The 27,900-nt window shown below is 39.1% G+C and overlaps 1 protein-coding gene across 1 annotated transcript; it reads right to left on the reverse strand.

The window, feature by feature from the left end:
- Positions 1 to 4,188: 4,188 nt before the first annotated feature.
- On the reverse strand, positions 4,189 to 27,100 carry YTHDF3 (YTH N6-methyladenosine RNA binding protein F3). Its single transcript, XM_054284655.1, has 5 exons — positions 26,807 to 27,100; positions 24,767 to 24,791; positions 19,543 to 19,628; positions 16,631 to 18,223; positions 4,189 to 5,159 (listed from the first exon to the last, which is right to left on the reverse strand). The coding sequence occupies exons 1-5, from the start codon at positions 26,828 to 26,830 to the stop codon at positions 5,136 to 5,138; spliced, it is 1,752 nt and encodes a 583-aa protein (XP_054140630.1). The 5' UTR covers positions 26,831 to 27,100; the 3' UTR covers positions 4,189 to 5,135.
- Positions 27,101 to 27,900: the final 800 nt, after the last annotated feature.

Below are 27,900 nucleotides of genomic sequence, written 5' to 3' on the forward strand. Positions count from 1 at the left end.
TGTTTTAATTACTGTGTCCTTAAATTCCAATGAAATACTGTTCCTGTTTCCACCTTCTGAATGAAAATGCTGCAGAGTTAACTTTAAAAGATGGCATACACCACATAGGAGACTGAATGAATCCAGTTATAAAAGCAGTATTTCTCTATTTGCATTGGGGCAAATAAGGCAGACTGAGACAAGCTTAACTCAGTCAGAAGAATTCCTCTCTCCAGAGAAAGAATTAAGTGAAGTCAGGAACTTTTTTGTAGATTGTGAAAACAGCATCCAAAGCCAGGCTTACCTTATGGGCATCCAAAGGAAACAGCTGGCAGACATACCCAGTGGAGTTTTCACAGAAAGGGTAGGAAAGTGGAAAAGAATGCTTACTTAGATGGGAACAAGAAATTCTCTGGCTCATAAGCGTTGAACTAAGACTTCTGGAGGAAGATCAGTGAAGACCCACCCATCTGCACTCTGCCTGCAGTGTGGCAGAACAAGTTTATTATGAAATACAGAGTTAGATTGATTGGAGAAGGCATCCAACTGGTCATTGACTCCTGTTTGTTGCATTTTCACTTGCAGGAAATACAAGGTCAGAAAAGAACAGATAACACAAACATTAGGCATCTCCTAATATTAATAAGCAGCAAATTTTATTATTAATATTTTGCTTAGAGAACCCTGGACATTGACAGTACCATTAATAAGAATGGTTTGTGATTATTATTATCAGAAGAGAAATACTGTTGAAAGCCTGCACTAGATACCAATTTAAATTTGTGAATGGTAAAGTTTGTATTCATCATATTAAAATGCACTTTATTAAAATATGTAAAGTAGAACAGACAGTATAGAACAGATGCTTTGAGGAAAGCCTGCCAGCTGTACACCAGTATTTGTATATGAGACCAAACTAATTTATTTAGAATTCCTATGACCCATAGAGAAATTCTTTCCTCTCTCATGCTGAGAGAGGAAACTAAATGTGTCTGGTGGAAAATAGAACAACAAAAGATGGGAACAGGTTGCTCCTGAGGACACTTTCAAACATATATAATAAGATCCAATGGTCAACTCTCATGTTAAAGAACTCTCATCTATGTCACCACACTGTAATGGTACAAATAAAACAAAAAATTTCACAAAATTGAAACCAGGTTTGCTACACCTAGATGGAAAAGAGCCACTCTCTTAATCTTTCTTAATTCATCAGTAAAGTGTATGGATCATCACCCAACAAAAGGATTAACAAGAAAAGCTTTGTGTATTTCCTTAACTAAACAGAAGGAAAAAAATAGTAGAAATGGCTTTGGAAAGCCACTCCTAAATGATGATCTGCATTTGAATGCCTAGAATTATTCATTTAAAAAACAGTGCTGGAGAAAATTCAAAGACTGTCTCCACTGGATTTTCACTGCACTAGAAGCAGGTCAAGTATGTAAAAATCCTTCTGGTGAAAGTCACCAGTAATTTTGAAAAATTAAGGTAACTGTGACTTCCAGAATTCAAAACACAGTTGCTTCAACTCAGGTTCAGCTAGGAAAAGTGCACTGATTTCATTAGGAATTTTCTAGAATGGCCCTGCTTGCACAGGGAGGTTGGACCAGATGACTCCACTGTGGTCCCTTCCAACGTGACCCATTCTGTGAATACACTTCAAGTGTGCAAATCCTCCTATGGAATAGAAAGCAACTTCCAAATAGAACTTGGACTAAACTAAATGAAAAATATTTAGGCTGCTTCCTCCTAAATATTACATTGTTTGCACTTGACCTCAACATTATCTTTTGTTTGGTGCCATAAATTTGTCTGGAATAAGAATAATTTTGGCAAGAGGCTTTTGAATCTACATTTGGCAGACAGTGGACATTGAAACTGCTGGAGTAGCCAAAAAGAAGAAAAAAAAAAAAAAAACAGAGAAAGAGAATATGGAAGAAGTAAGTAATTCATAAATTAAGCACAGAATGACAAAATACCTGAAGAAGTGAAATTTGTCTAGTTGTGAATGTTGACTTTTTCTCAATCCAAGCCGCTCAAAATAAAGTAGTGCTCGGGTCTTCCTTAAGCAAGCAATGCACACTTTCAACTGACAGAAATTATTCCTGTCAATTATCAATTGCTGATGTTACAAAGATGCCCAAAGGTGAGCAAAACACAATCTTAGTTTGCCCCACTTGTGTTGGTAGGACAAGCTTTTCCACAGCAACTTTCTATGACAATTCTTAGGCCTCCTCAGACTGTAGTAGTAAAAAGTAATCAAAAATGGAGAATACTCAGCATTTCCTCTGTCCTCCTTGTATCACTAAACGTGTGACAACATCATATCTCACTTGTACACTACCAAAATCTTACAGAATTGGTTTGTTTACCCCTGGGGAGCATTTACCACTTTTAAATATTCTGCTGCATCTCTGGCTCACCAACCCCAGGTGTGTAGTTGTAGTGCAGCTAAGTCTATCCAACAGTGGGTACCTGCTTCTGAAAGAACAAATCTCTTCCTCACCCTCCCACCACCTCTCTTCTAAACATCTAGCATCACAGAGAGCTGGCCAACCATTAAAGCAGCAGAAAATGGTTTGAACTGGTTCAGTTTGGATCACGGGAAAACAAAGGCTGGCACAAAGGAGTAGGCATCAGGAACAGAAAAGGGGCTCCACTGATTCCTCCATTAACAAGTTAGAAAGCAACCATTGCAACACCTTCACCATATTGAAAAATCAGACCAAAAAAAAGGCATTTTTACATTTATTTGAGATAATAAGCACCATTCCTTTTCTTTCTGAAGGAAAAGAACTTGTGCATAAGGAAGCTGAAGATTAGAAGCTTCACATGTCCATTAACTAATACAGCACTCCACAGCTGATTTTACAATGTTATATACTATTTTTACAGTACTTTATATGCACATAAAATTCCTTTCAATTTCAGCTGCACATACTAAACTCTCAGCAGTCAGCAAATCGGTCGCAACATGACTAACACCATCAGCAATCAAACTCTTCTATTTGTAGATTTGCTAACAATCCTGGAACAGTGTAAGAACTGTCACAGCTCTCTAAATGTGATCACCTCCTTCTCTCACAATCCTGTCTCATCTTCCCAGCTTTCAAAGCCTGCAACAAAGTGATGAACCCACTTGATGCTGAACCTGATTCAATATAAGAGCAGCGCTCATGCTATTAGAATAAAAAAGGCATGGGGTAAGGCAGAAAATATTAACAAAGCCTGCAAAAATATGAATATTGCAGTGAAAGCAAACTAGGGTTGCACATGCAATCAGTTCCTGAATGCTTGACTCCAACATTAGCTTTCTGGTAACTGGGAACTTCTGGGAATTTTCATAAGGTAGTTTTGTAACAAAGCACCAGAAACATGCTGACACCTTGGGGGATCACAGACGAACTACATCCTTTGGACTCACTACATTGACCTTTGCCACTTCGGCTGATCAATGACAGCTGGAATAAATCAGTCCACAGAGGGAAACAAATAGCTATAAAACCTGTTAGCAAGGAACAAATACACATGGAAGCAGTAATTTTTGGGCTGAAGCCAAATTTCATAGGGATTGGGCTTGAAACCTTTGTCTCCTAGTCTCCTCTTACAATATGCACTTTGCTTATCCCTCCCTTATCCCACTTGCTATTTATGACTCATCTATCATTTAAGTGACATTGCTTCTTTACTCCAAAATACAGGAGTGGCCTCCCTTTTGAGCTTCCAGATAACTGGCAGTAAGAATTAAGATTTGTATCTGCTACCCTGCAGTCTCTAACAACATTTAAAATAACGAGCAAGAAGTGTGCACTGAACTTCTTGCATTTGCATAATTGTATGAGTGCAAAGGGCTTAAGAAGAGAGAAAGCAAAAGTCAGCAAAATCATCTGTATTAAAGACAAACCTTTGCTATTTAAGCTCCAGAACTTTGACTGCCAAAATCTGTAAATGAAGGACTTGAAACACAATATAAACATCTGTGTTGGACAGTAAGACATGAAGCATGTTCAAATAATATGTGCTACTGCTATTTTAAGCTATAAGATATCTGACTTCAACATTGCTGCTCTAAAAAGGGAAAGCTATCCCTGGAGTTTGGTACAGGTTGTTCAGTAATTTGTACAGTCAATACACCCTCTTAACAGTTTTTCAATATTCTCTTCCAGCAGACAGAACGTGTTGCTACAAAAAAATTTGAGAAACAGTATATGCTTGCTAAACAAGAATTATGTTTATTTAGCTAGTGAATCACCTAGAGGAGTAAATTTTCACTTTCATGATAGCAATCTGTCAGGCTTGCAAACACCCAGAAATAGGAATTAAAGATTATTTTAAATGTAGTTATAAAGGTCATAAAAAGTCTGATTTAGACTGAGGTACATTTACTCAAAACTGAGATTCATTGAGTGGTAGCAAACAAACAGTTCCTCAGACAAATGCACTTTTTTCAGTATACATGTTACAGAAAAAAAATAAAGAAATGTGCATTAACTGGTGGTGTCCACCAAGCTGCATATTAATATTCTCTTACACCAAACAGTTTGAAACAAGGGAAATGTCATTCTATTATAATTTCATGTTACGATTCATTTGGCTAAATTGCAGCTTAAAGTTGCTTTGCCATATTAAAAGATTACTACAATAATTTTCACATGAACATTTAGACTTGAGTTTTACTCCAGGACTAAATATGGCATGATTTGCTTTTAATCTGTTGAATAGCTAAAAACTGACAATTAAAAAAACTACAACAAAGAAAAAATTAAGTTGAAGCAATGTGAATCTCACATCATTGAACCACTTCTAATGGTTAAATGTTAGTATTTAACAAATTCAAAGAGTTAATGAATCCTTGCATTCGTTCGGTCTCCTGTGCCTTAGCTAGGATGCATAAATACAAAAGACAGCAGATACTGGTAAAAGCTTCAGGACAGAAAGTGCTTGACGAAGGTACAGTTCTCAAGTGTGTTTGGTGAGAGAGTATAAGGGCAGATGCACTGATGAGAACCATTACAAGAAGAGTCAATTTCGTGTTAAAGTGTTCAAAGATGTCACCTTAAGCAGAAAAAAGCTTTAATAACGTCTTCTTAGACATATTAGGCATTTCCAGAGTCTACATCATTAGTGTTGTATTCTAGCAGGACATCTCCATATAGTTATTGTTTGTTTCTATTTCTCTCCTGAAAAAAAACAAAAACAAAAAAGGACAATCATGTTAATACACACAGATCAACATTATCTGCTTTTCTTTCATTACAGCATTTTCATTGCTTGCAATTTAGCTAAATCAGGCAACATACTTTCAAGGAAAATGCTTCAATTATTTCCAGGAATATTAAATTATACCATTCAAGTCAACTTCTTAAAGAGAAACACAGACGTATACACCAAACTAAAAGGCAAACGTTCCAAAAAACTGCTATCAAGAAAGAACTTATGTCAGTTTTAATTCACTTACAGTGAAATATATTGCACAAAGTGAACTGAGCAAGGAGACCAAGGGACCTACACACAAAGCAAGATGTACCCCAAATCTTCTGCTTAGCTTGTCAAAAAATGCTCTACTCTCTATCCATTATATCCCTGAAAAACATGATATTCCCAGGTATCTCCATCAAAGCCCCATATAATAAAAAATGCTTAAGATCAAAAGGTAAAGTAACTAGTTGGCCCAACACCTCATCCAATGTGGCACTATGAGATGCCACATTTGGCATTTAGGGCTAAAATAGTAATGGCACTGTAACTATCAGGGACTACCAAATCCACATTCTGTAGTACAGGTTTAACAGAATAAATGCCACTGTGCTTTATCATCATTCTCCATTTTCTCTACTTAGGTCAAGATAAACATATTCTTTGGGATTATGGCCACCTCCAGGAAAAAAAAAACTGATCAACAAATGATATATTGTTGCCTGCATAATACATCTTCTAGCCTGCAAAAAGACACTGGTCAGTGTAAAAAACTACAACCTTGTCTTTCAATAGCATTTTCCTTAATAACTTTTTTTATATGTACAACTAAACACATTAAAGAAATATACAAATACCTGCATGGAAGAGAGGTAGGTTCCCATCCCCATTAAAAGATAATAAAAAGTATAAAGTACCTCTCCATATTTTTGTTATTATTGCATACTATAAATGGAACAATAACAGCAGGGAAACAAAATAACCCAGAAGGCATTTGAACATCTATTTCAAAACCACATTGAAATTTTATTATGCTAGAAACTATTTAAGAAAATTGAAAATGAGCATATGACCCCACATAGATTCTTCCAAAAGGCAGTCTACTGAAAGAAGGAGGTATGTAACATAACATTTATACTGGTTATTACTGGTGATCTAGTCCTTTCCAAGACAGATCTCCAAGTTGCTTCAAGGTGAAACCAAAACAATAAAGCCCAGTATTGGTCACAATGAGCAGCTCATGGTCCCAGCAGCTGTGTGTCTAAGACTAGACATTAGCCAGAGTAGAATTTCAGTATATTTAAAGTGAAAGCAATACTTACACTACTCTGCTAGAAAACTATTTTTGCTAGTTCAAAAATACGTAACTAATATTTTCATAGTGAGATACTGCTTTTTAAGGTTGATAGTATCAGTCATTAATACAATCTGATATCTTAACAATGCACTCTTGGCTGAAAACAGATGATGACTGGCCTCATGCCTCACTATGCATGTAAGGCATGCAAAAATAGCCTGCTCAGGCACATCTCAGATTATTCCTCTAATATTAGCAGACTTCAACTGCAACAACTACACAAAGTGTTGAAAAACACTCTTGTAGGAGCCTATGAAACTGCAATGTTAAAATATACACCAATTTTAAACACAGCCTGTATACAACTAAAATCATCCATCAGTTCCTGTTCATTTGCAAGTATTACACACACAAGCACTGACTCAGGCTGTCTAGAAAGACTCTCTGCATTTCAAACTGCTGTACTATAAACTGACCAACACTATGCTTTGTGAAGCTCTCAACTCAAAACACATTTAAGTTCATAAAAATTCAAAGTAGAAAAGGAATGATACCCTGAATACCCTCTTCCACTTGATGAAATAAAGGAAGTGTTGCAAATTTTACATCTGCTTTGAATTCTAGAGAGGAAAAAAAGGCTTCAAAACATCAGCACATCTTTCCTGTAGTCTCAAAATTACATATTACTACATCTATATTTAAATACTTCAAGCAGACATACAAGCATGATTTATCAATGCAAGTGCATAGCACATTCTTCAAATACTGGTATTGCTGCCATTTGGCACTCTGTACTGCAAAACAGAGAGAAAGAAGACCTGATTTACTCAAATCACAGGCAGTGCTATTCCACTTAAAACCAAACCCCTCCCCAACTACAACATACCACACTCCTGGACCACTGTCTTTTCCTATCTCAAAAAGTACTTTTCCTGGGGGTTTTGGGCATTTTGGTTTTTGAGTTTGTTGGTTTTTTGGGGCTTTTTTTGTGGTTATAGACAAACTAACAGAAGAATTTACCTCCTGAAGGCTTCCAGTACCAGAGTAGAAATTTCCAGCATAACCACTTCTCTTTTGCCCAATTAATTTCATTTCTTATATTCAGATAAGCAAAACTTTTATCACATCTCTTGCAATGCTCTTGGATGAAAACTTTCTCCTGTATATTTAAGTTCCCTGCCAAAGGTCAACTCACCATAGTCAGACTACCCAGCTGCAGGGGGAGTTTGTGAACAGGACATGGAAATTAAGTGCCATTCAAATCAGGATGATATGGGAACATATTGGCTGGTTAAAGGTACTTTCAGCTGCAGACCATATGGCCAGCACATTTCACAGATGCAAATAACTTTCTGTACAAGCCAAGTAAAGGTGAATCTGAAAACTCCTCCAGCCTTAGAAATGTGCATCAATCTAGTATAAACAAAGCTATGAAATTAGCCTGGTCTGAGCTGCTAAGCTGACTTACTTCCAAATTTTAGTTGTCCGAATTCAGAGCATTAATTGAATGATCCCATGCTGAGAAGTAGCTGCAATGTAATTTATCCTCAGATATAATGAAATCTCTGTGCTAACAAAATTTCAAAATTCAAAGCAACAAAAACATTTCCTGATCTGATTTGAAAGAAGCTACTGAGATGCACACAACCCTGACTTTGGGATTTCTTTGCTACAAAGAAGGTAAATGAAAAAGCCTCATTTTAAGTAGTCTACATGTAAATGCAAATGTAGCCTAACATGAAAAAGAAGCTAATACAGTCTTTGGCTGTATTTTTTTCCCAAGGTCTCACAAACTGAAGCTCAAGGTCAGAAAAGGCAGATCTGAAAGAATGACTTTGGCTGATTTTTGTAGTAGTTGCAAGTGCAAGCATTTCAAGGTGTCCATTTGGAAGCTATCCAGGGTTGCATATTTACACAGGCCAATTGCAGAGCTCCCACACACCCTCCAGCACTATCAGCTATAATTGTAAAAAAAACAACCAAACAAACAAAAAGAAAAAAAAAAACACCTCCAAACAAACTAGAATTTTGCCAAACCTCTGCCTCTTACTGCAATGTTGAAAGCGTTCATGCCTGGAGCTGTCTACTCTGCCCCTCTCCCATGAGGGAGCATTCTAACAACAGCTTCAGAAGCTGCTTTACTGCAAACTGTGATTTAATCTTCAACTTAGAAGCCCTGCTCATCTGCAATGTAAGCTAACATGTCAGACTGCATTCTGTGAAGTGAGGCACAGGAACTCATCTGCTCTGCCAACTGTGCTGCGTGGGCACAAACACCTGGCAGAGGCAGAGCAGGCAGCTGGAGAGGTGGTGAAAAGAAGCCACAGCAAAGCTCATGAAATCTCATTTACTAATGGCAGCAGCCATAATCTGAAATTTATTTCCCTCCAGTGTACCATTAAAGCTAGGACAACATAAGCATTCACCTTAAAGCTTGAGAACCACAATGAAAAACCGATTACTGGAAAAGAGAAAAATTCCAGAAATTGTTTACTCTGCTTATATCACTGGCTGTTAATATAAACTAGATTACTGAAACTTTAAAGTTGTGTAAAATACTGGTCATTTTTAACTTTTCACTCTTGAACTCCCAACTGAGAGGGCACATCTCCTCAACACAGAAACAACCTCAGAACAGTTAAATATATTTAAATTAATTTCTGAGAAGCACTTCTGGGAAGAAGGGAGGGAAGGAATAGATGAGAAGGGTCTCTAGAAATCTTAAATGATCCTAGAAATTTTTCTTGTGCAGATGCCATTCCCTCCCTAAACACTAATTTTCTTCTATTCCTTGACCCAACATGAAAACCACAAGGCACAAATTAAAAATCAAAGTTAACATACAAAGGCAAATAAGCTTTTACAACTTCAGAGTAGCTTCTTTTCCCAGTATACTTTGGAAATTAATACTCATCTGAGACCCTGTTGCCGCAGATCAGTTGAACTATAGATAGTATATAAAGGTTCTCAAGTACATAAATATTAAGAAACTCTGCAAAAGACAGAAGACCTAGACTTCTAATTTATTTATTCTTCCTACTAGTTTTGATGGCATTTTACTTAGTCACTGAAACATACTTGTAAGCATATTTTCCTATTATAGGAAAAAAACGTGAAAAAGTACTGTAAAAATATAAATAAATCTAAATTTGATCAAACTCACACACTGTTAGTAGAACATGAACAGACCATATGATTTTATTATGAAAATGATAAAGGCAGTAAGAAGTTAATCCCCATCTGAAATTCCACACAGTACAAAAGTCAGAGGTGGAGAAAGAAACCCAACTACTTAAAGACACTGTATGATAACACACAACAATGAAAGGCTCTGCAGAAACCAAGCTTGAACTCCATGAGCTAGAAAAGCCCTTCCAGTCTTGTCTTCCCAGGCAGATTCTTTCAGTGACAGATCAGCTAATTCTAACTACAAGCAGCAGGTGCTTTGCTTCAGCGCTGTACATCATTACATACTGAAATATCAGACTTTAATTATCTACAAGACAGCCATTTCAGCAAGATGATTTAAAAAAAAAAATAAGCCTCCAGATCCTCACTATTATTTGTCAACAATGCTCAGAGTATAACATTGGCTTTTAAAGACAAGAGATAGCTTCTTAGCAAATCTATAGAAATTGCATTTAGTGATGACCTCTGTCCCAGCAAAAGAAGCAGAAGGATGACTGACACCTGGGTTAGTTGTTCTCAGGTGCCCAAGGGCAACAAGAACACATTACTTAATTGCTCTGCTAAGGAATTTATGGTAGCCTTGGAAGGGAAATAACATTCACTGCAGGGCTTACAAAATACACTGAGGAAGAATTTCACAGGCAGTTTTTCTTTAAGCCTCACCACTCATACTCTTTGAACAGGTGTAACTCAAACTCCAACCTACCATGAGGATAAATGAACTTTCTTTATCTTGGTTTCCTATTTATATGAAAATGCAGTGAACATGGAAGTTTACATTTACTTTTTACAACTGACTATAATCTGTGTGGTACAGAACAAAACAATAATTACTCATAAATATTAACTACACTGCCAAACCTCTGAAAAACTCACAAAGAACCAGGCTTGAGAAACCTATTATCTACTAAGTTTTGTAATGCCTCATTTCAGGTAGATGAATATGAAGTTTTAAGCAAATTGGTTCTGATATAAAACAAATAATCCTAATTCAACTGAATCTACAGGAACAGCTTCAATGGACATGCAAGATCTGTATGTTTTAAAGTCCTGTTTTTTCCAGCAAACCACTTCCAGGAATCTCCACTGAGTTACTGCTAGCTACCCCATCTGCAGTATGAATCAATGAAGCAAGGGTTGGGACTTTCTTGCAATACTCAGGCAAACTGCAGGAAAAGCATCACTGTTCTAGACTATTTGTTGTTAATAGAGCACTGAAATCTGAGGAGATGTAGCAGGAAGCAGAAGGCTGCCTCATGAATTTTTACAGCTCTGTGTATACTTAAAGTTCTGCTTCTGCTCTGGAACAAGAGATTTAGAATTTCTCCCTTGCTTTAAAAATCACAACTTAAAAGAATAGGCACAACTGTCACAGATCCAGTTCAATTCAAGTTTGAAGTCTTGTCTTAGCTAGCTGCCTTGATATTTAAGCAGATGGAGTATTAGATTCCAAAAAGTGACTGCTCTCCTAGGCTTTGAAGTAAACCATTTGGTTGACATTCCTAGCTTTTCCAATAGGGGTCCCTATTTTACAGGAGAAATTGGCCTTTCCACTCCCGGAGCAGGAGAAGTTGAACTCTGTAAAAAGGACTTTGTAGGCTTGATTTCCAGGTAGGGATTTCAAACAAACAAACACAGGACAAGATCTGTACAAGTGTTGCTATGAACTAAGACTGTGCCTGTGAGTTTAATTACCTTCCATCTCTTTTATTCAACAGTCCAATATTGCACTTTCCCTCTTGCATCATCACTAGAGAAACACAGGCAACGTCACTGCTCAAACTCTTACATGGTCACTCTGTAAGAGACCATAAACATCTATCCCCATACTCTAAAGAATTCTAAACTATCCCTTGGAACAGAAACAATTGACCCTACCAAATGCACAGAAAACAGGCACACTGGAAATCCCTGTGACTGTAACAAAAAACGTAAGGGTAATTTTTAAGTTTTTCCAAAAGACTAAAGATGCAAAAGCAAATAAAGACACTGCAAATAAGTACACCATAATGGAAAGGAAATTCTGGAGCAGTATGCTCAAAATTATTCTAGCTCCAAATAATCTTCTCCCATGACCAGGGGTACATATTCATCTCACAGCTAGCAAGGGAAGGGAAAAAAAGTGTTTCCTGTTTCTACTCTCACTTCCACTTATGAAGATGGCACTCTTGATTAATATGAAGTTCAAGGAAATTGAAAAATGATGTCCCCTGAAACTTCATCAAAAGCATACAGGAAATGCACAAGTTTCTCAGAAGATATTAATTACATAATCCTGTTTTAGATAGTTTCATGTTTATTACATAAATCTCTTCTAAATATAAATACACAAACTTTCAGAAGTTGTTTAGTACAAATATTTTTTGACTGCATTAAAAATTTTTGTCAATCACCTGTTTTCCTTAACTGAAAATCTGTCAATGAATCTATATCTGTTTTTGACATTATATTATAGTAATTGATGTCTGGGAGTTAAGAGGAGGAAGAAGCAGCTACAGTTCACTCTTAATGGATGATTTCTCCCTTCAAGATATTTTTAAGAAATATCAAATCAATCACAATGTCAGCAATGTCCCAGAAAGGAAAGGAGTTACACTGCTTAACACTGCAACCTGCTAATGACATAATTACCAGAGAAACAGAAGTTACATTGATATCAGAATGAAGGGGGAAAAAAAAAAAAATCACTCATTTTGAGAGTCAGGAAGTTCTAACAATGTCAGCATTCCCATTACAAGATAAGTAATACAACAGAAGAAAGCTAAAATTTTAAATGCTTATTTATTTGCCATTTAAAGGCTTCCTGAAAAGTAAAAAAAAATCCAAATGCAAATTAGATAAACACAAATATATACTAAGTACTTCCATCTTACCTCATGTATAAAAATCAATTACCTTTGTGGACTATCACACTAAGAAAACCACCTAAAACACTCTACAATTACATGAAACCATGACCTTTTTTTCCCACTGTACGCTACAAAAGTAAAATTCTCCATCAAAAAGCACCAAAAGAAGTCCTAGGACAACAGGTAATAAACCACCATCTGTGGGCAAGGAAGTCATAATCTGCCAACAACTGCATTTTTAATCAGAGCCACATTTTATTTTCACCCATATACTTAGTGAAGATCAAATGCAAAGCTACTACTACAGATGTTTTTCTTTATTTTCAATACCTTTGATTTTCTAAAATGTAATTATGTCATCTTAAAAGGCATATTTTCAGATTTCTGTTTCATTCATTTAGATATTATAGTTTTCTGTTGAAAGACAATCAAACATCTTTTTAAATAATATGCAATGCAAGTTGCACATTTACACCACAAAGCAGCAGTTAACTAAGGACAAATGGAATTCCAGATCATTTCAGTGTATGTCTGACAGAACTCATGAAAAGCATCACTCATTTCTCTGATCCTTTGGTAAAGATCACAGCACTTGTATGTTTAAAACAAGAGTCTGGAGCCTGAGCTGGAAGAGAAAGAGAATGATTACTGCACAAGCCCTGCTGTAGATGCCTCACCCACACCAGGGTTACATCAAACACTAAAGCTCTAGTATTTATGCTTAAAGAGACTATTCTTTGTCATTTTCAAGTTATCTTTATCAAATGGCAAAGTTGCTATGTTTCATGTTTATCAGAGGCTATTCATTGAACTTTCAGAAGTATACTGCCATATTTTAATAAAACATACTGCCAGGCCATATTGGAAATGAATTATTGATCCCCCTGAGATGTTAAGATTAAACTTTTACAACCAATTATTTTAAGATAAATTAGTTGTAATGATGGAACAGTTATAACGCAAATTAAATCCCTAAATTATTTGCTGTTTGCAATATTTAGATTGCTGGCTGTATGAAAGTTTGTAACCACCTATGCAACAACAAAATATTAACTGAATTTCAAGGAACATGGAGGGGGCTACTGCAGCCTGATGCATTTAATATTTTATTAACAGCTATAAGCATATTTTTCATGACCAAAACACTGGAAACAAAGTGATTGCCACAGCTCCCAAAGAAAATGAACAGGAACTTAATTTACACAGTTCTACAGGCAGTAGAAAGTGCACATTTTTAAATACAGCTCCATGAAAGCTTAGCTGGCACTAGGTAATAAAGAGCTATTCAATTAACCACAAACCAGAGCTTACAATACTAATTGGTGTATTTACAGACTTAAATCATAAGAGTTAACAATTGCATGTTTACAACTTAAAGACAGATTACTTGTACACTGTGTGATAAAAGAAAAACCACAGATTTAAAATCAACATTCAATCACAAGAGAATGCTAAAGTTAAACTCTCAGTAGATGTCATTAGTTTAATTTGAACTTCCTGTATTTTAAGTCTATATTAATTTGCTGAAAGCACACCTCAAATCCATCTACAAAGAGAAAACCTCATGACTAACCTACATAGTTCCAAAGCAATTTTTGATAATTAGTTATAAAACAAATTTGTACAATGCCTTAAAAGAGCCAATGGCCACTACTGCAAGTATCTTGGCAAGCATGTTTTCTCCAAACAGTGTTGGGAAAGTTAACTATTTACAAAAAAACAAAGAGGGCAATATTTGAGCCATACAGATACTGTATGTTTCTCTGAAGATATTATTCAAATAGCAACGTTAATTTATTAGTCAAATATCCATCATCACAATTATGTAGTTCAAGGCCTACTAAATTCTGAACTCAGTACTTTGAATTTTAAGTTTGGCACACATAGAAACATTTCCACTAATCTACATTCCTCCTCTTCATTACATTTTGTGGCTTTTACCTACTACTGAGGGAACAAATCCACAAAAATAAAACAATTTTCCTGAGTTGCTAGGGCATGCCTGAATTATGACTTGTTTGTGAAGCTTTTTGTTCAACAAAGGAGATTTTTGACGCAAACCAGTTATTTATGAAATATCCCAAAATTCTGAAAATTTGGAAAATACTGAAGTGTGAAGGCTACAGAGATCCATTATACATTATAATCTCAGTCCTCCTGAAACATTACAAAATTACAACAAATCACAGAATCAGAACATCTGGAAAGGGCCCATGAGGATCACCAAAGTCCAACTCCTGGTTCTGTGTCCAAGAGTTGCACCTTCTACCTGAGAGTATTGACCAAACACTTCTTGAACTCTGTCAGCCCTGAGCTGTGACCACTTCCCTGGGCACCCTGTTCCAGTGCCCAACCACCCTCCTTTCCTCTATCTGATCTACATCTTCCCTGATACAGCTTCAGGCCATTCCCTCAAAACCTGTCACTGGTCACAAGAGTGAAGAAATCAGCGCCTGCCTCTCCACTTCCCCTCATGAGACCACAATAAGGTCTCCCCCTCAGTCTCCTCCAGGCTGAACAAACCAAGTGTCCACAAGTTCTTCCCACATGGAGAAGACCAGACTCCTCACTATCTTTGCGGCCCTTCTGGATGCTCTCTAATAGCTTTACATCTTATATTGTGGCACTGAAAACTGCACACAGGACTCGAGGTGAAGCTTCACTAGCACAGGGTAGAGTGGGACAATCGCCTCCCTCAACTGGCTGGTGGTTCTGCACTTGATGAAGTCGTACCAAAGCCTGAAAAAGTCAAAGTCTTCCCTCACATTGAATTTTAGTTAAAAAAGTAGTCCATCACTCCATCACTGAGACACCATGAAAGTTAATGATACTCATTTGGGGCATAATCCATTTTCTTTTTAGGAAAAAAAAATCCAAAAGGCATCACATACCCAACTGGGATACTCATCTAGCCTCCTAACAACAGAAAACTTTCAACATAACAATTTACTGCAGAGTCATGCAATAGAAGTACAAAATTGGTTTGGAGTATGCCTGACACAGTTCTACAGGAGATGCAACACACACCTTGAAGGATTAGGAATGTACAACAGGGGTGAAACCACCACAGTACCAGAAACCTAAGAGGAGTAAATATTTCACCTGCTTCACAGCTTCTTTAGGTGTCAGCTTCAAGTGAACAAATTCTCAAGGCCCTTAATTAGCATAAACCCTAAACTTTTGGGGGCTTTTATTCCAGCGAGTGGTATGACATGATGAACAGAGAACATTAGCAAAAAACCATACTGATGGCAACTCTCATTTTTGAATACTTGCATATCATCTGACTGGTAAAAAAAGATCCTGAAATGTTTCTAACCATGAGACAAATCATGTATTTACAGTTACTGGCAAGTCTGGAAAGCAAGTAAATATAGGAAACGTAAATATTGTGGCCAAGGGTGAGCACAAGTGTTATGATTAGGGAGGGTACACAAGACAAAGTACCCAAGTACTACAAAACTGCTTGAATTAAAAGCTTTTCCCTTGTCTGATGAGCATTTCAGGAAATGTCTCCAAAACTAAAAGTTTCTCTACAGGGTTATCACATTTACTCTTCCTTGCAGAAATTAACATTTTTTAAGGAAATGCACTATCAGAAAGGTCAAAAAATTATTTCATCACCGTATCACTTCTGTTTTTCACAGTTCCACAAAAGATAAATTGAATCAAGGAGAAAACCTGCTCTTCACACTAACCATGCTGTTAACATTTCATTAAAGCAGAATTTGAATTGAAACGTTATGTGAAATAAAGTACGCTTCTCTAATTTCTGTTCCTTTTTGTGACATCCAGAAACTGTAAAAATCTAAGCAAGAAGACTTCAGTTATGGAAAATGGACTCAATTCAGTTCTCATTTGCATTGAAGAAGTAGAACCTGTCAGATGTCTGCTTATTCAGGCCTACCTTCATCTTGTGATTAAACAGATGACTGAACTAATAAACAAGTAACAGGAACTTCAATTTTTTCATTAAGAGCCAGTTATATCAAGTAGAGACTTTGAGCAAGAAGTACCACTTTCTGATTTAACACTTGCAGACAGAAATTCCAGATGAATGAAAAACAAGGTTTCTGAAAACAGAAAAAAAAGAGCTACTGTAATGACACTGATTTCTTACCCTACGCATGGCTTCCTCCTCCTCTTGACGCTTCTCGTAATGTGCAAAGTCATCAAAGATTGAGGTGGTATGCTTGAAAGTAGCAATTATTTTAAGCACTTGCTTGGCTTTTTCTAGGGGTACCTCTTGAGTGTCCCTCGAATTGGTAACTGGTTTGTTGTCATTGTTTTCCAAGCGAATATGTCGCAGTTGGTTATTGGGAACGTCTTTGACAAAGATCCATTTGACATCAAACTTCCCCTTCCACTTATCCTGAGACCAGACACCAGCATATGCATTGTAGTCCACAACAGACTTCATCTCAGCCACTCCGCAGAAGTGTCCACTGCCATTCACACTGAAGAGTAAATAGAGCGGGCCTTTGCCATTCAGGGACCGGTAAGCAGCATCCAAGCGCTTATTCCCATGCTCAGTACTGCACCAGATAGAGTACTTAATGGAGCGATGAATATCGTCCTCGGAATAACTTTTTATTATAAACACACGTCCGTTCTTCAGATTCCAATCGAAGTCTTTGGGATTGTAGTTGTTTATGGCCTTTAGTTTCTCCAGCACTGGGTGCACTTCCACACCAGAAGGTGAGGAGCTGACGGACACAACACCTAAACCAAAGTTCTCACTACCAGCTCCATTGTTCTGGCTGAAGCCCACACCCCTATTACGAGGAGCTACCCAGCGGTTTTGCAGCTGCTGCTGCTGCAACTGGTGAGGCTGAGCCTGCTGCTGAGGTCCTTGTTGCTGTTGTGGTTGCTGTGGCTGAGGCTGCTGTTGAGGCAGTTGGCTTTGCACCAGTGGTGGTGGTTGAATTAATGGCTGAGGCTGCTGGATTATAGTCTGAGGAGGCAGTACTGGTTGAGCTGGGGGAGCTTTTACCACTGACCCTTTGTCATCCCAAGTTCCAATATTCATGTTGTGTTTTATAGGTGGCGGCGGTACAGCAGGGCCCCCAATGCCCACGTTACCTTTAGGCTTGAGTTTCGGCTGAGGTTTAGCAGGTTTCCTTGCAATTGCAGCCCATGAGGTTGGTTTAGGCGCTGAACTGCTAACTGGGGGCACGCTGTTAGCTGCAATGCTTGTCATACCTGTACTGCTCAGAGCTGAACCTACGGTTTTTGTTACAGCAGCCGTCATATCTCCACCAATTTTCAGTCCAGTCATGCCTTGCTCAATGCTGCTAATCCCAGGCACCTTGCTCAGAGTATCACTGCCAAATCCAGCCTGTCCATCTGCTATGGCTCTCCCAAGAGAACTAGGTGGATAGCCATAGCTGCTGCTGTAAGCAGAGCTTTGCGTTGATTGTCCCTGAGATCCACTTGTCCCCCATGTAGAGAAGTCTGCATTCCCAGGAAAAAAATTAAATCCATGCTGCCCAAGAAATGGAGGGGTATTTCCTAATGCCCCAGGTTGACTAAATACACCATCAGGTATGTAATGGTGTTCACCATTGCTCATCTGTCCATAAGTTGTCAAATATGGCATTGGAGGGTCACCTGCAGTTGACCATGCTGCTTCACCTAAGGAGTATGGAAATCCAATGGATGGAGCATAATAGCTAGGCATGTATGGGTCTGACATTGGTGGATAGCTGTTACTCTGCAAGAAAATAAATTTTTAAAAGATCAGTAATAGTGACAATTATGCTCAGGGGAAAAAAACCTGTAATACAATCCAAAACATTTTTAAGGGTTATATGAATGTATTTGTAACTTTCGCCATTCCTCACAACATAAAAGATAAATGAGGTATCTGTCAGATATGGCCATTTCTTCATGAGACCTTTTCAAAGCATTAAAGGGCCCCCTTTTGCTCTAGAACATTATCCTCATGTTTAGCACTGAAGCTAGGTTTAAAATGCCTCCATGCCAACAGCATCAAGAAAATAACAAGCTACTCTAAAACAAGTAGTTTCTTCTTTAGTTATAAAGGTACATAACTGTATCTTTATAACTAAAGAAAAATAGCAGCAACTATGATTTAAAGTTGTTGTATTCTTAGATTTTGTCATATTTCTCACTTCTAATTGGAGACTCCAACAGACTAGTAGAGTGAAATGGATGCAAGGATGCCTGTTTGTTTCAGGAGTAGCAACAAAAAAGAGGTAACACATCCATGCTATGGAGAACGGGCATTAAATCAGTACTACTCCAGACAGACTCCTGGGAAATCACACAATTTATCTCTTGAGACATTTGAAGGACTACCCCCACATGATTTCTGCTGTTTTTTTCTAGAAAAAATTCGACATATGATCATCTAGGTGATGCTTCCTTAATGCTGTATTATTGGAAAAATAAAGAGAAGGCAAGCAAAAATTCTTAGTCTTTTAATAATTTGCACTCTCTCTCTCAAGATCACTCCAGTTTACAAACTTAACATAACTCATATCAACTTTCAACTACAGAGGCAATTCACAGCTCTGGAAGTCAAGCCATTAGTGTCTTGGCAAAAGAGCTGTACCAAGCTGTAGTGATACTAAGCTTCCATCTATTATGGCATCAGCTGTGAGCTACTTCTACCACTTATAAAGGAAACCATGTCCAAGCAGTTAATATATTCTCAGAGCCAATAAAACTGTTGTTTTGGACTGCATGCAAAATGATGATTTTGTTTTAAATGTAAGGGTTTGGTTTTTAGCTCAAGTTTCTTGTAACTCCATCTTTGAGAAGCTAAAGCAGAAGCACAAGAGACAGGGACATGAAAGCATGCTTTTTAACTGAAGCTTTTCCAGAATTCTTAAGAACACTTCATCTGCTTAAGATATCATATGATGAGACAAAGTATGACATAAAATTATATCTCTGTGTATATTCATAGTCAGCAAGTCAGTAATGGTAAGAAATATCCAAAAATTAAGTCGGGAAGTCAGCTGAATGTCAAAGTTTACTTCAAGGTACTAACCAATGTTCACTTACCTGATTTGTCTGACTACTTAGATATGGCTCAAAATCATCATCATTTACTGCATCCTTTTGATGAATCGAACCGTTTTGTACTGAAACTAAAAATAAATCTGTATTAGAATAGTCTCTGGAAAACCTATGCTGCACTTTCAATCTAGGTAACATTTCTTAATCATCTGTACATTGAAATACATATTATTGTTAAGCACCATTCCAATTTAAACAAAATAGCTCATTCTACTGATCATGAGGATCAGATCTCAGGAGAGGTCTGCAAAGATGGCAGCTAGAACAGTCTACTCCTGACTACTCTTTCCTGGGATCACAGGCATGTGGATGAAGAACTGCAGGCACACCTTATTTGCACAGGCAGTAAATCCAGCATTTCTGGAAGTACCAGACCAAGTGCAAATGTGCAGACCAACCCCATCTATAGACATATTCAATAGGTTCAGGGAAAGTTGCAACATACAGCTTTCTCCTGTCAGGAGGAAAGGCAGTTACCCACCAAGACAACCATGAAGGACACCACTATTCAGCTATTCAACCCTGTATTTCCTACATAACTGTACTGCACTAGTGACATCTCTGAAGCTCTGAGGTGACAAAGCAGGACAGAAATAAAAGCTTAAGTCCCAAAGGGTGATTACAAGCCTTTCCCAACACATATGGCACTATATGCTGGAATCTCTTCCTACCTGCTCTTCTTGGTCTCCTATTACCTTTCATTTCATCTAAGGCATTACACCTACCTGGGATTCTCCAGCTGCCCAAATTACTTGAAGTGTCTCTCTACCATCCCCCAGGCTACTATTGAAACAAAGCCACACTGCACAAACTTCTGCTAAGTTCCACTGTTTCCCAGGGTGCAAAGCAGAACAGGGACTTAAACCAGCACTTTTAATTACACAACCTGAAGATGAAGATCTGTTCTTAAAAATAAATTTACTGGTTATCCAAATGCAACTTTGTTTTTTTTGTCAAATATGTTCAGTGGGACAAAAAAGAAAGTCTCAGGATGATCAGTAAGGTGCACTGAAAAACCATGACTGCAGAAGTTACAAGAAAACAGCAATTTTCTGAAACTTAAACTGAGTTAGGAGCCAATTTTATGGCTTCCCTCTTTTAGCAAAAGCTTCTGAAAAGCATATACAGCCATGTAATTAAATGTTCAACTTTGCTGAAATTAGTGTGTAAGAGTCAGGGGTTTTTTCTTGCTTCATTGGGGGTAAGGGCATTGCCACCCAAAATTCACATTGTAAGCCAAGTGGTGCTTGAATTTTTTTTCACATTGACTTCAACATCTCTAAAACAAAACTGCCTTCAATGAATGAAACTAGCTGAAAGAAATGACAAAGTAATAGATATAATCACAAGGAATAATCAAAATCCTGGAAAATTTTATTAACTTCAGAGAGCAGTAAAAAAAAGGTAAAAATTCATAATTTAACACAGAAGGCTTCTTCAAAGCAATTATCTGGGAAGAAAGCAACCTGTGTCTTGAATACCTTCTTGAAGTTTTAAAGGAACACCAGACACTTCAGTTATTACAAACTGGTACATTGCATTTCTATGCTAGCAACAGTCAAATATGAGCAGCAATGCTGAGCACAATGCAGTTTACAACTGGATAGAACAATATTCCTAATTAAACATCACATTTAAATTAAATATTAGGTGCTGGGGTTCTTTTACCCCATAAATAGAGTTTTAGCTCAGGTCATATATCATCCTGATTTTACACACAATGGTAACATAATAATAAGCTCTTTATATTGGAATTCCTCTTTATATTTGGCCCAGTTACACACAGGATGAAGCCTCAAAACATTTTGTCTATGTCATGTTCACTGCTTAGACTTAACCAAATAGAACAGACAGCACAACTCTCAAACACAATTTTATCATAATGAAAAACATGGGCAGCAGCATACAAGTTTCTTAAAAGCATGCAACCACAAGTAAAGGAATAAGCAGATGTATATCAAGACTAGTATCCCATCAAAATTAATCTCCTCATACTGACAGCTAATCTTCATAAAACGTGCATCTGCTGTGTTTATTGCTCCACAGGTATCTAAAGGTCACTGAAGACAGAATTCTTTTTGGGCTGACATTACAACTAACATAAAATATTCCTGTCAATGTATTTTCTTTCTTATTCATTCTGTACTGAGATATTAAGTCAGTGACACAATATTTCTACAGAGACACTTCTTCTGGTGAAATATATACATTTCCTAGTGAAATAGCATCACTGGGAGCATGTTTCTTTAGCTTTTCATTCTAACTTCACATAATGTGTTAATAGTGAAGAATGTAGCCCACACAGACATTTAACAAGAGCAAATGAATGCCTCATTCCCAAAATCTCATGTTAAGTGTTCCAACTGAACAGGGCAGTGATGAAGAATACTAATTGAAACTAATCTACAGATACTAAAAATATCTCTATCAATATGATGCTAAAAATACTGTATGTTTCTGCAAACACTGTGAAAACATACAGTGTAATTAGATATTGGGAAGAAGCAACTCATCAAATAGAGGAATTTAAAGCTGATATTCTTTTAACTGCTACTATCCTTGGAATAGCCACACACAAAAAATTATACCCAAAGGTACAATAACTTTTTCATTAGAAGCCATCACACCTTAACATGAAGCATAAACACTGAAAGAAACATGAAATATTTCATTCTTGTTTTAAGCCTAATAATTACATTTAAGCCTCCTACGAAACAAAAAATTGTTACACACACAAGTGTAAAAATAAGTCAGCACCTTCCTATGACAGATGTGATACACTGGCATAATAAACAAAAGGGGGGAAAAAGGAGTCCCAGGAGTGCCTTTTTTCTTCACACCCCTTTAAGTCATAATTTGATGGATGTCAGTTCTGAAATTTTACGTGAACTGTACAGTAGTTGACAACTAGAATAAGTAAAGTTTCATGACAGGAAGATATAATCATTCAAGCCTCTGAAATACCAACACAAATATCTGACACAACAGATAGATAGTACTGCTCTACATACTGGAACTTCAGTCCCACAAATTGTGGTTGAAGGAAACAGCACAGCACACCAATTTATGAGCAATTAGAACAAAGCATCCAAGGCACTTTACTAGACAAAAAAAAAAAAAAAATCAGCTACCTACCAATATAATTTTCAGGTCTAATATTTTTCATTTTAATATGAAATATGTATACACCCCTTTTATCATTCTCTCATATGCTCTACCAGACGTGGACAGCTTCTGCCATCCTTCCTAACATTACTACTCTTCTCCTATGCACAGAACCACCTTCAGACTGGTCTGTTAACTCAGTATCACATCTTCCCTCAGAGCTCCTCTAAGCTGAAACCTATCACAACAACTGAAAGACTACTGGCTGCTAAAATGTGGTCAGTAAGGACTGCTGACACTGACTAAATTCAACCACTTGAAAAAGCCTCTAGCTCAAAGCCAACAATTTGTGCTACAGTGAAGATCTCCTAGGCCTTTAATCTAATGCTAAGTCATAACTTAGTTTCACTAAGCAGACATTACACCGAATAATTTAACAGAACAGAGATTAATTGTTCTGTTTCACTATAGTTTTCACTCAGGTCATACTCTCATCAAGAGAATATATAATAAGTATTCATTATTTAAAAGGATGCAGTCCATAAAAAAATCCAAGTTCAGAAATGCAAAAATCTCTTCCTTACATAGCAAGCAGAGATGTGTTTTGATTCAAACATTCCACAGCAGTGACAAATTACAGAACACAAAAATATGCTAACATAAATAAGCCAAAGTAAAGCTGACTAGTGCATTTTCACACACTGTAACACAGCACCCAAATAGAAATGCTTAATACTTCCAGTCCAAGTCACATATATAGAGTACAGTTCAAAAACTACCTGTGTGATTCTCTAACAGATGCATCTAATTAACCTCTCTGAGAAGTGATAATTCAAAGATTGTGAAGCCACAAACTATTTGCTACAACGAGTCTGACTTTTCTTCACATTTAAGGGCAACATGGAAGGTTATAACCACAAACTATTTCAAAAACATGAAGTAGTTAATTAGTGCACTTTGGACAAAAAAAAAAAAAGAATATGAGAGAACAAGTATTCAAGAATGACCAAACCAAGGAGGAGATAAACGTGTTCCTTTTTCTCTGAATGCAGAGAAATTAAAAAGAACAGCCAAACTCAATGAGATCTGGGAACCACGTGCCACCTCACAAGCAATACATGTAACAAGAAGCAGATAATCTGCACGTAGACAGAATAATAGAATAAGTATGCTGTGGATAACATTAAATGACAGCTCACAGAGACCAATTAAATTAGTTCAGATAATGAACTAAGAGGGGCAAAGAAAAAAAAGCCCAAAAAAAAGTTTCTTATCTGCCTAAGTATAACAAGCATATTAACACACAGAGGCAGCTGTGTGCATGCTACTCTATAGCTCAGTTTGCTGAGCAACTAAGAATTAAATAGGTACAAATTGGACTGTTTAGGCAGTAAGAAATTCCAAAAAGAATATTAGTGAGAAAATAAATTCCAGACAAAATACTGCAAGATATAATCTGAAATGCTGTTTACAACTGACTTGCCAAGAATTTCAGAGAGAAGAATATTAAGTAGTTAGTAGTTTTTTCCTTCTGTGGGAAAGAAAAACACTGAGTATGGTATTTAAAAACTAAGACTTCGACAGAAACATGAAAAAGCAGAAAAGCAGAAGGCCTGTTACAAACACAGACAAAAAATCAGTTACTGGTGCTAAAATGAAGCAAGACTACAAAAATTCAGAGAATAAGGAAGGTGATGTTTTCTGCTCATAGATATGAGTAACTAGTCACATGGTTGCTGTCTAGCAAACTAAGGAAGCTGTTCAGGAGATTCTTCCTGATGATTCTACTCACTACACAGAAAGGTCCAAGGTGTACTGTTAAGAAGAGATTATAGAAGCATATCACAAAGGCAGCTAAAAGGAAATGACTATTTAACTGTCTGACTTCTGACATTAATCTTTTGCAAAATAACACACTGTAAACTGACGTACTGCTGTGCCACAGTAAAAGTGCTGGGAAGTAACATTTTGGCACACAATTTACTGTCATCCTGCTCTGAAATAAAAGACATCCTATAGCTACAACCTCTTGCTATGACTGTCAGACATTATCCTCCATAAAAGCAATATTACAGATTTATACAGAAATACAAGGTTAACTTACCTTTATTTCCCTGTCCTTTAGGTCTCTGTATATAGAAAAGTGGGGGGGAGGGGGGGAAGCAAAACAAGTTCAGTTAGAATCCTCTAATATAAACTTGACTGTAATTCTATTTATTTGCCAATTCTGCCCTTTCCAACTAAAATATCACTTGAAAATATTACCAAACCATGCTATTATAAAAATGTTGTGACATTACTTAAAATAACATTATAAAATACTACAAAACCAAAACCTGATAGAATTTTACTGAAATTATTGAAATCATCAAGGATTTATCAGCATATGAAGATTAAATGGTGCAGAAAAGCTGAACAAGTGAATTTTAATTGCCCCAGGGCCTGAAAAAGCATTTGCAATAAACAAAAATAACAGAGTTAACAAAAAAGGTTAGAACCTTAAGATTACTACCAATACCCAAATTTCATTATGATATGTCATCTTTTAAATTGACTGACAGGTACTTATCAGAGAATAACATACAATGCCTTGCTTTTTAGCTATACAAAGGAATACAGAGTTGTCTCATATGCTGAACTTCAAGTTGTGCATTCCTCACCTAGGCAATTATACTGAGAAAATTATACAGTCTGTACAAAGCTTTCACCCAAGGAAATAATTCCTTAAGGAGCATTTTTTTTTTGGGATTAGTCATTACAAAACACTGTTAATCTGTCATGCACTAAGAATCAATGTAACATTACAAGTTACAGTATCCTTAATGCCACTACAGCAAGATAAACTAACTTCAAAAAACAAATGCTAGTCCATGAAAATCTAATTCACCTTCTCATATTACTTTCAACTAAGCAGGAGTGGTTCTCCAGGCTCCATCAGTCTCTTAACAATTTTTAGTCCTGAAGAACTCAGTATCCAGAGGTTTGAAACTTTAGGAGGTAACCACCTCCAAGTCACTTTCATGTGCATTTGTCTCAAGAGTTACCATAAAACTGTTAGAGGTGCACTGGTTAGACACTGTCTTCTCCCAAAACGGGAAAAATCTCTTGTAACCTGAAAAACCCCAACCACCTCATCTTTTGGGATGAATCTAATCCAGACACAAAGGCATGCAAAGGCCAACAAGAGACAGAACTAGACAAAGTTGTGAAGAAGCAGCCTTCATGAAAGACAGAACAATGAAAAGCTAAGAGATCACTGAGCTAGAAATAAATGCTTAAAGGAAACTGGAGAGCATGCACAGAGACAAAAGAAACAGAACACTAAAGGCACAGAGAGAAAATAAAAGGAGGCAAGGGACTGCAGGGCTAAAACTTTTGGGGAGTGGCAGAAACCCACGGACGAAGCAGAGATCAAGACGGAACAGCTTCCAGCCAGAAAGAAACACCAGCAGAGGCCTAGCAAAGGTTAAAAAAATAACAAATTCTAAGCTCCGTGAAGGACCAAGTTTAAAAAAGTGTTGCACAGCGCAAAGAGAAAAACTGAGAACGAGTGGAAGAAGCGAAGGCCGAGGGAAAAGAAGAAGTCAGAGGCGCGAAGGGAGAAAGGTGGGCGAGGAGAGCGCAAGGCAGGGCGAGGAAGGATGCGGTAACGGGAGCCTGGCGGAGTTTGAGGCGCGCAAGGAGAGGAGCGGGCGCTGGGCGCCGCGCGGAGCCGGGCCCTAGGGCGCTCCCGGGGCGAAGAGCCGGGGGCCGGGGGCCTGGCCGGGAAGGGCCGGCTCCCGAGCAGGGCACACACAAAGGGGGCCGCGGGCGGGGGCCGGGTGGCAGCGGCGGGCGCTGCGGGCGGGAGCGCGGGGAGGCGGAGCGGCCCCGGCGCGGCTCAGCGGTTATAAATAGGGGCGGCCGGCCGGGAGAGAGGCCCGCCATCCCGGCGGCGACGGACAGCCGCTCCCCATGGCGGCGGGGAGGGAAGCAGGGAGGGAAGGAAGGAAGGAGGGAAGGAGGAGGCCGCGAACCGCGCCGCCTCGGCGGCCAGGGAAGGTGCAGGTGGCCGCCCTGCCGCCGCCCTCCCCCGCCGCGGGTAACGACGGGGCCGGGAAGAGGAGAGAGAGGGCGGCCGCCCCCCCCGCCCCGCGGGCGGTACCTGGTCGACGCTGGTGGCTGACATTCTTCACGGGGAGCCGCGATCCCCTCGCTCCGCTCCGCCTGGGCCTCGAGTGATTCCGCACGCCGGGGCCGCTCGCTCGCCTCCGCCGCCTCCTCCCCGCCGCCGCCGCCTGATTGTCGCCGCCGCCGCCTGGGTTCGCTGCTGCCGCCGCCGCCGCCGATCGGGTTCCCGCTGGAAGGAGCCGGCCGGCCGGACGCAGCGCCGCTTCCCCCCCCTTGCTCTGGGCTCCGCTTCCCCACAATGGCGGACGAGGCTCCGGCTCCCACTTCCGCTCCGCGCCGCCCTGACCTTCCGCTCCCCCCGCCGCCGGCGTCGCCGCTGACCTTTCCCTTCCCGTCCCCGCCTCCTCCATGTCACGTGCCGCTCCGAGCCGCGCCGCGCGCGCGCGCTCTCCCGCCGCCCAGCGGCTCCAGCGGCGCGGGAGGGCGGGGCTTGCTGCAGGGGCGCCGGTGCGCATGCGCGAGGCGGGCGGAAGGAGCCGGGGCCGTTCCCGCCCCCGCCGGCCCGGGAGCGCGTGTGCGGTCCCGAATGCCTGGGGAGGCGGCGGTGGGAAATGGGGAAGGTTCTCTCCGATGTGGAGGGTTCTCTCCGATGTGGAGGAGTCTCTCCGCTCCACCGCGGGCCTGCTGGGGCACGGCGGCGTGCCGAGGGCGGCGGGCATCCGGCCATGAGGCGACCCAGCCTGGCTGCCCAGAGCTGCGGTTGCTGCCTGAGGAGGGCTCGGGCTGCCTTCCCGTGGCCGCTGCTGTGTCCCGTCTTGTCCTGGGTCAGGTTGGAAGGGACCCCAGTGGCGCATCTGGTGCAACCTCCCTGCTCAAACAGGGTCATCCCAGAGCACATGGCATAGGATTCTATCCAGACAGTTTTGGAATGTCTTCAGGTGGGGCAGTCTGTCCCAAGGCATGATCACTCACACAATAAAGAAATTCTTCCTCATATTTAAGTGGAATTCCGGTGTATCCGTTTCTCTTGCCTCTTGTCCTGTTGCTTGGCATTGCCAGGAAGAGCCTGGATCCGTCTTGTTGGCACCCTCCTTTGAGATACACATTGTTATGAATAAGAAGCTTGAC

Source organism: Melozone crissalis, unplaced genomic scaffold (assembly GCF_028551555.1).
Source record: "Melozone crissalis strain CALT ecotype California unplaced genomic scaffold, PUWL_Pcris_2 ptg000042l_1, whole genome shotgun sequence".
Lineage (NCBI taxonomy): Eukaryota > Metazoa > Chordata > Aves > Passeriformes > Passerellidae > Melozone > Melozone crissalis.

What these genes read in the sequence shown, in the direction of transcription:
- YTHDF3 (XM_054284655.1), bottom strand. Translation starts at nt 26,830, where the DNA reads ATGTCAGCCACCAGCGTCGACCAG. An exon ending in CAGCCACCAGCGTCGACCAG is followed by an intron (nt 24,792 to 26,806) that starts GTACCGCCCGCG and finishes TTCTATATACAG; the next exon opens with AGACCTAAAGGACAGGGAAA. An exon ending in TAAAGGACAGGGAAATAAAG is followed by an intron (nt 19,629 to 24,766) that starts GTAAGTTAACCT and finishes ATTTATTTTTAG; the next exon opens with TTTCAGTACAAAACGGTTCG.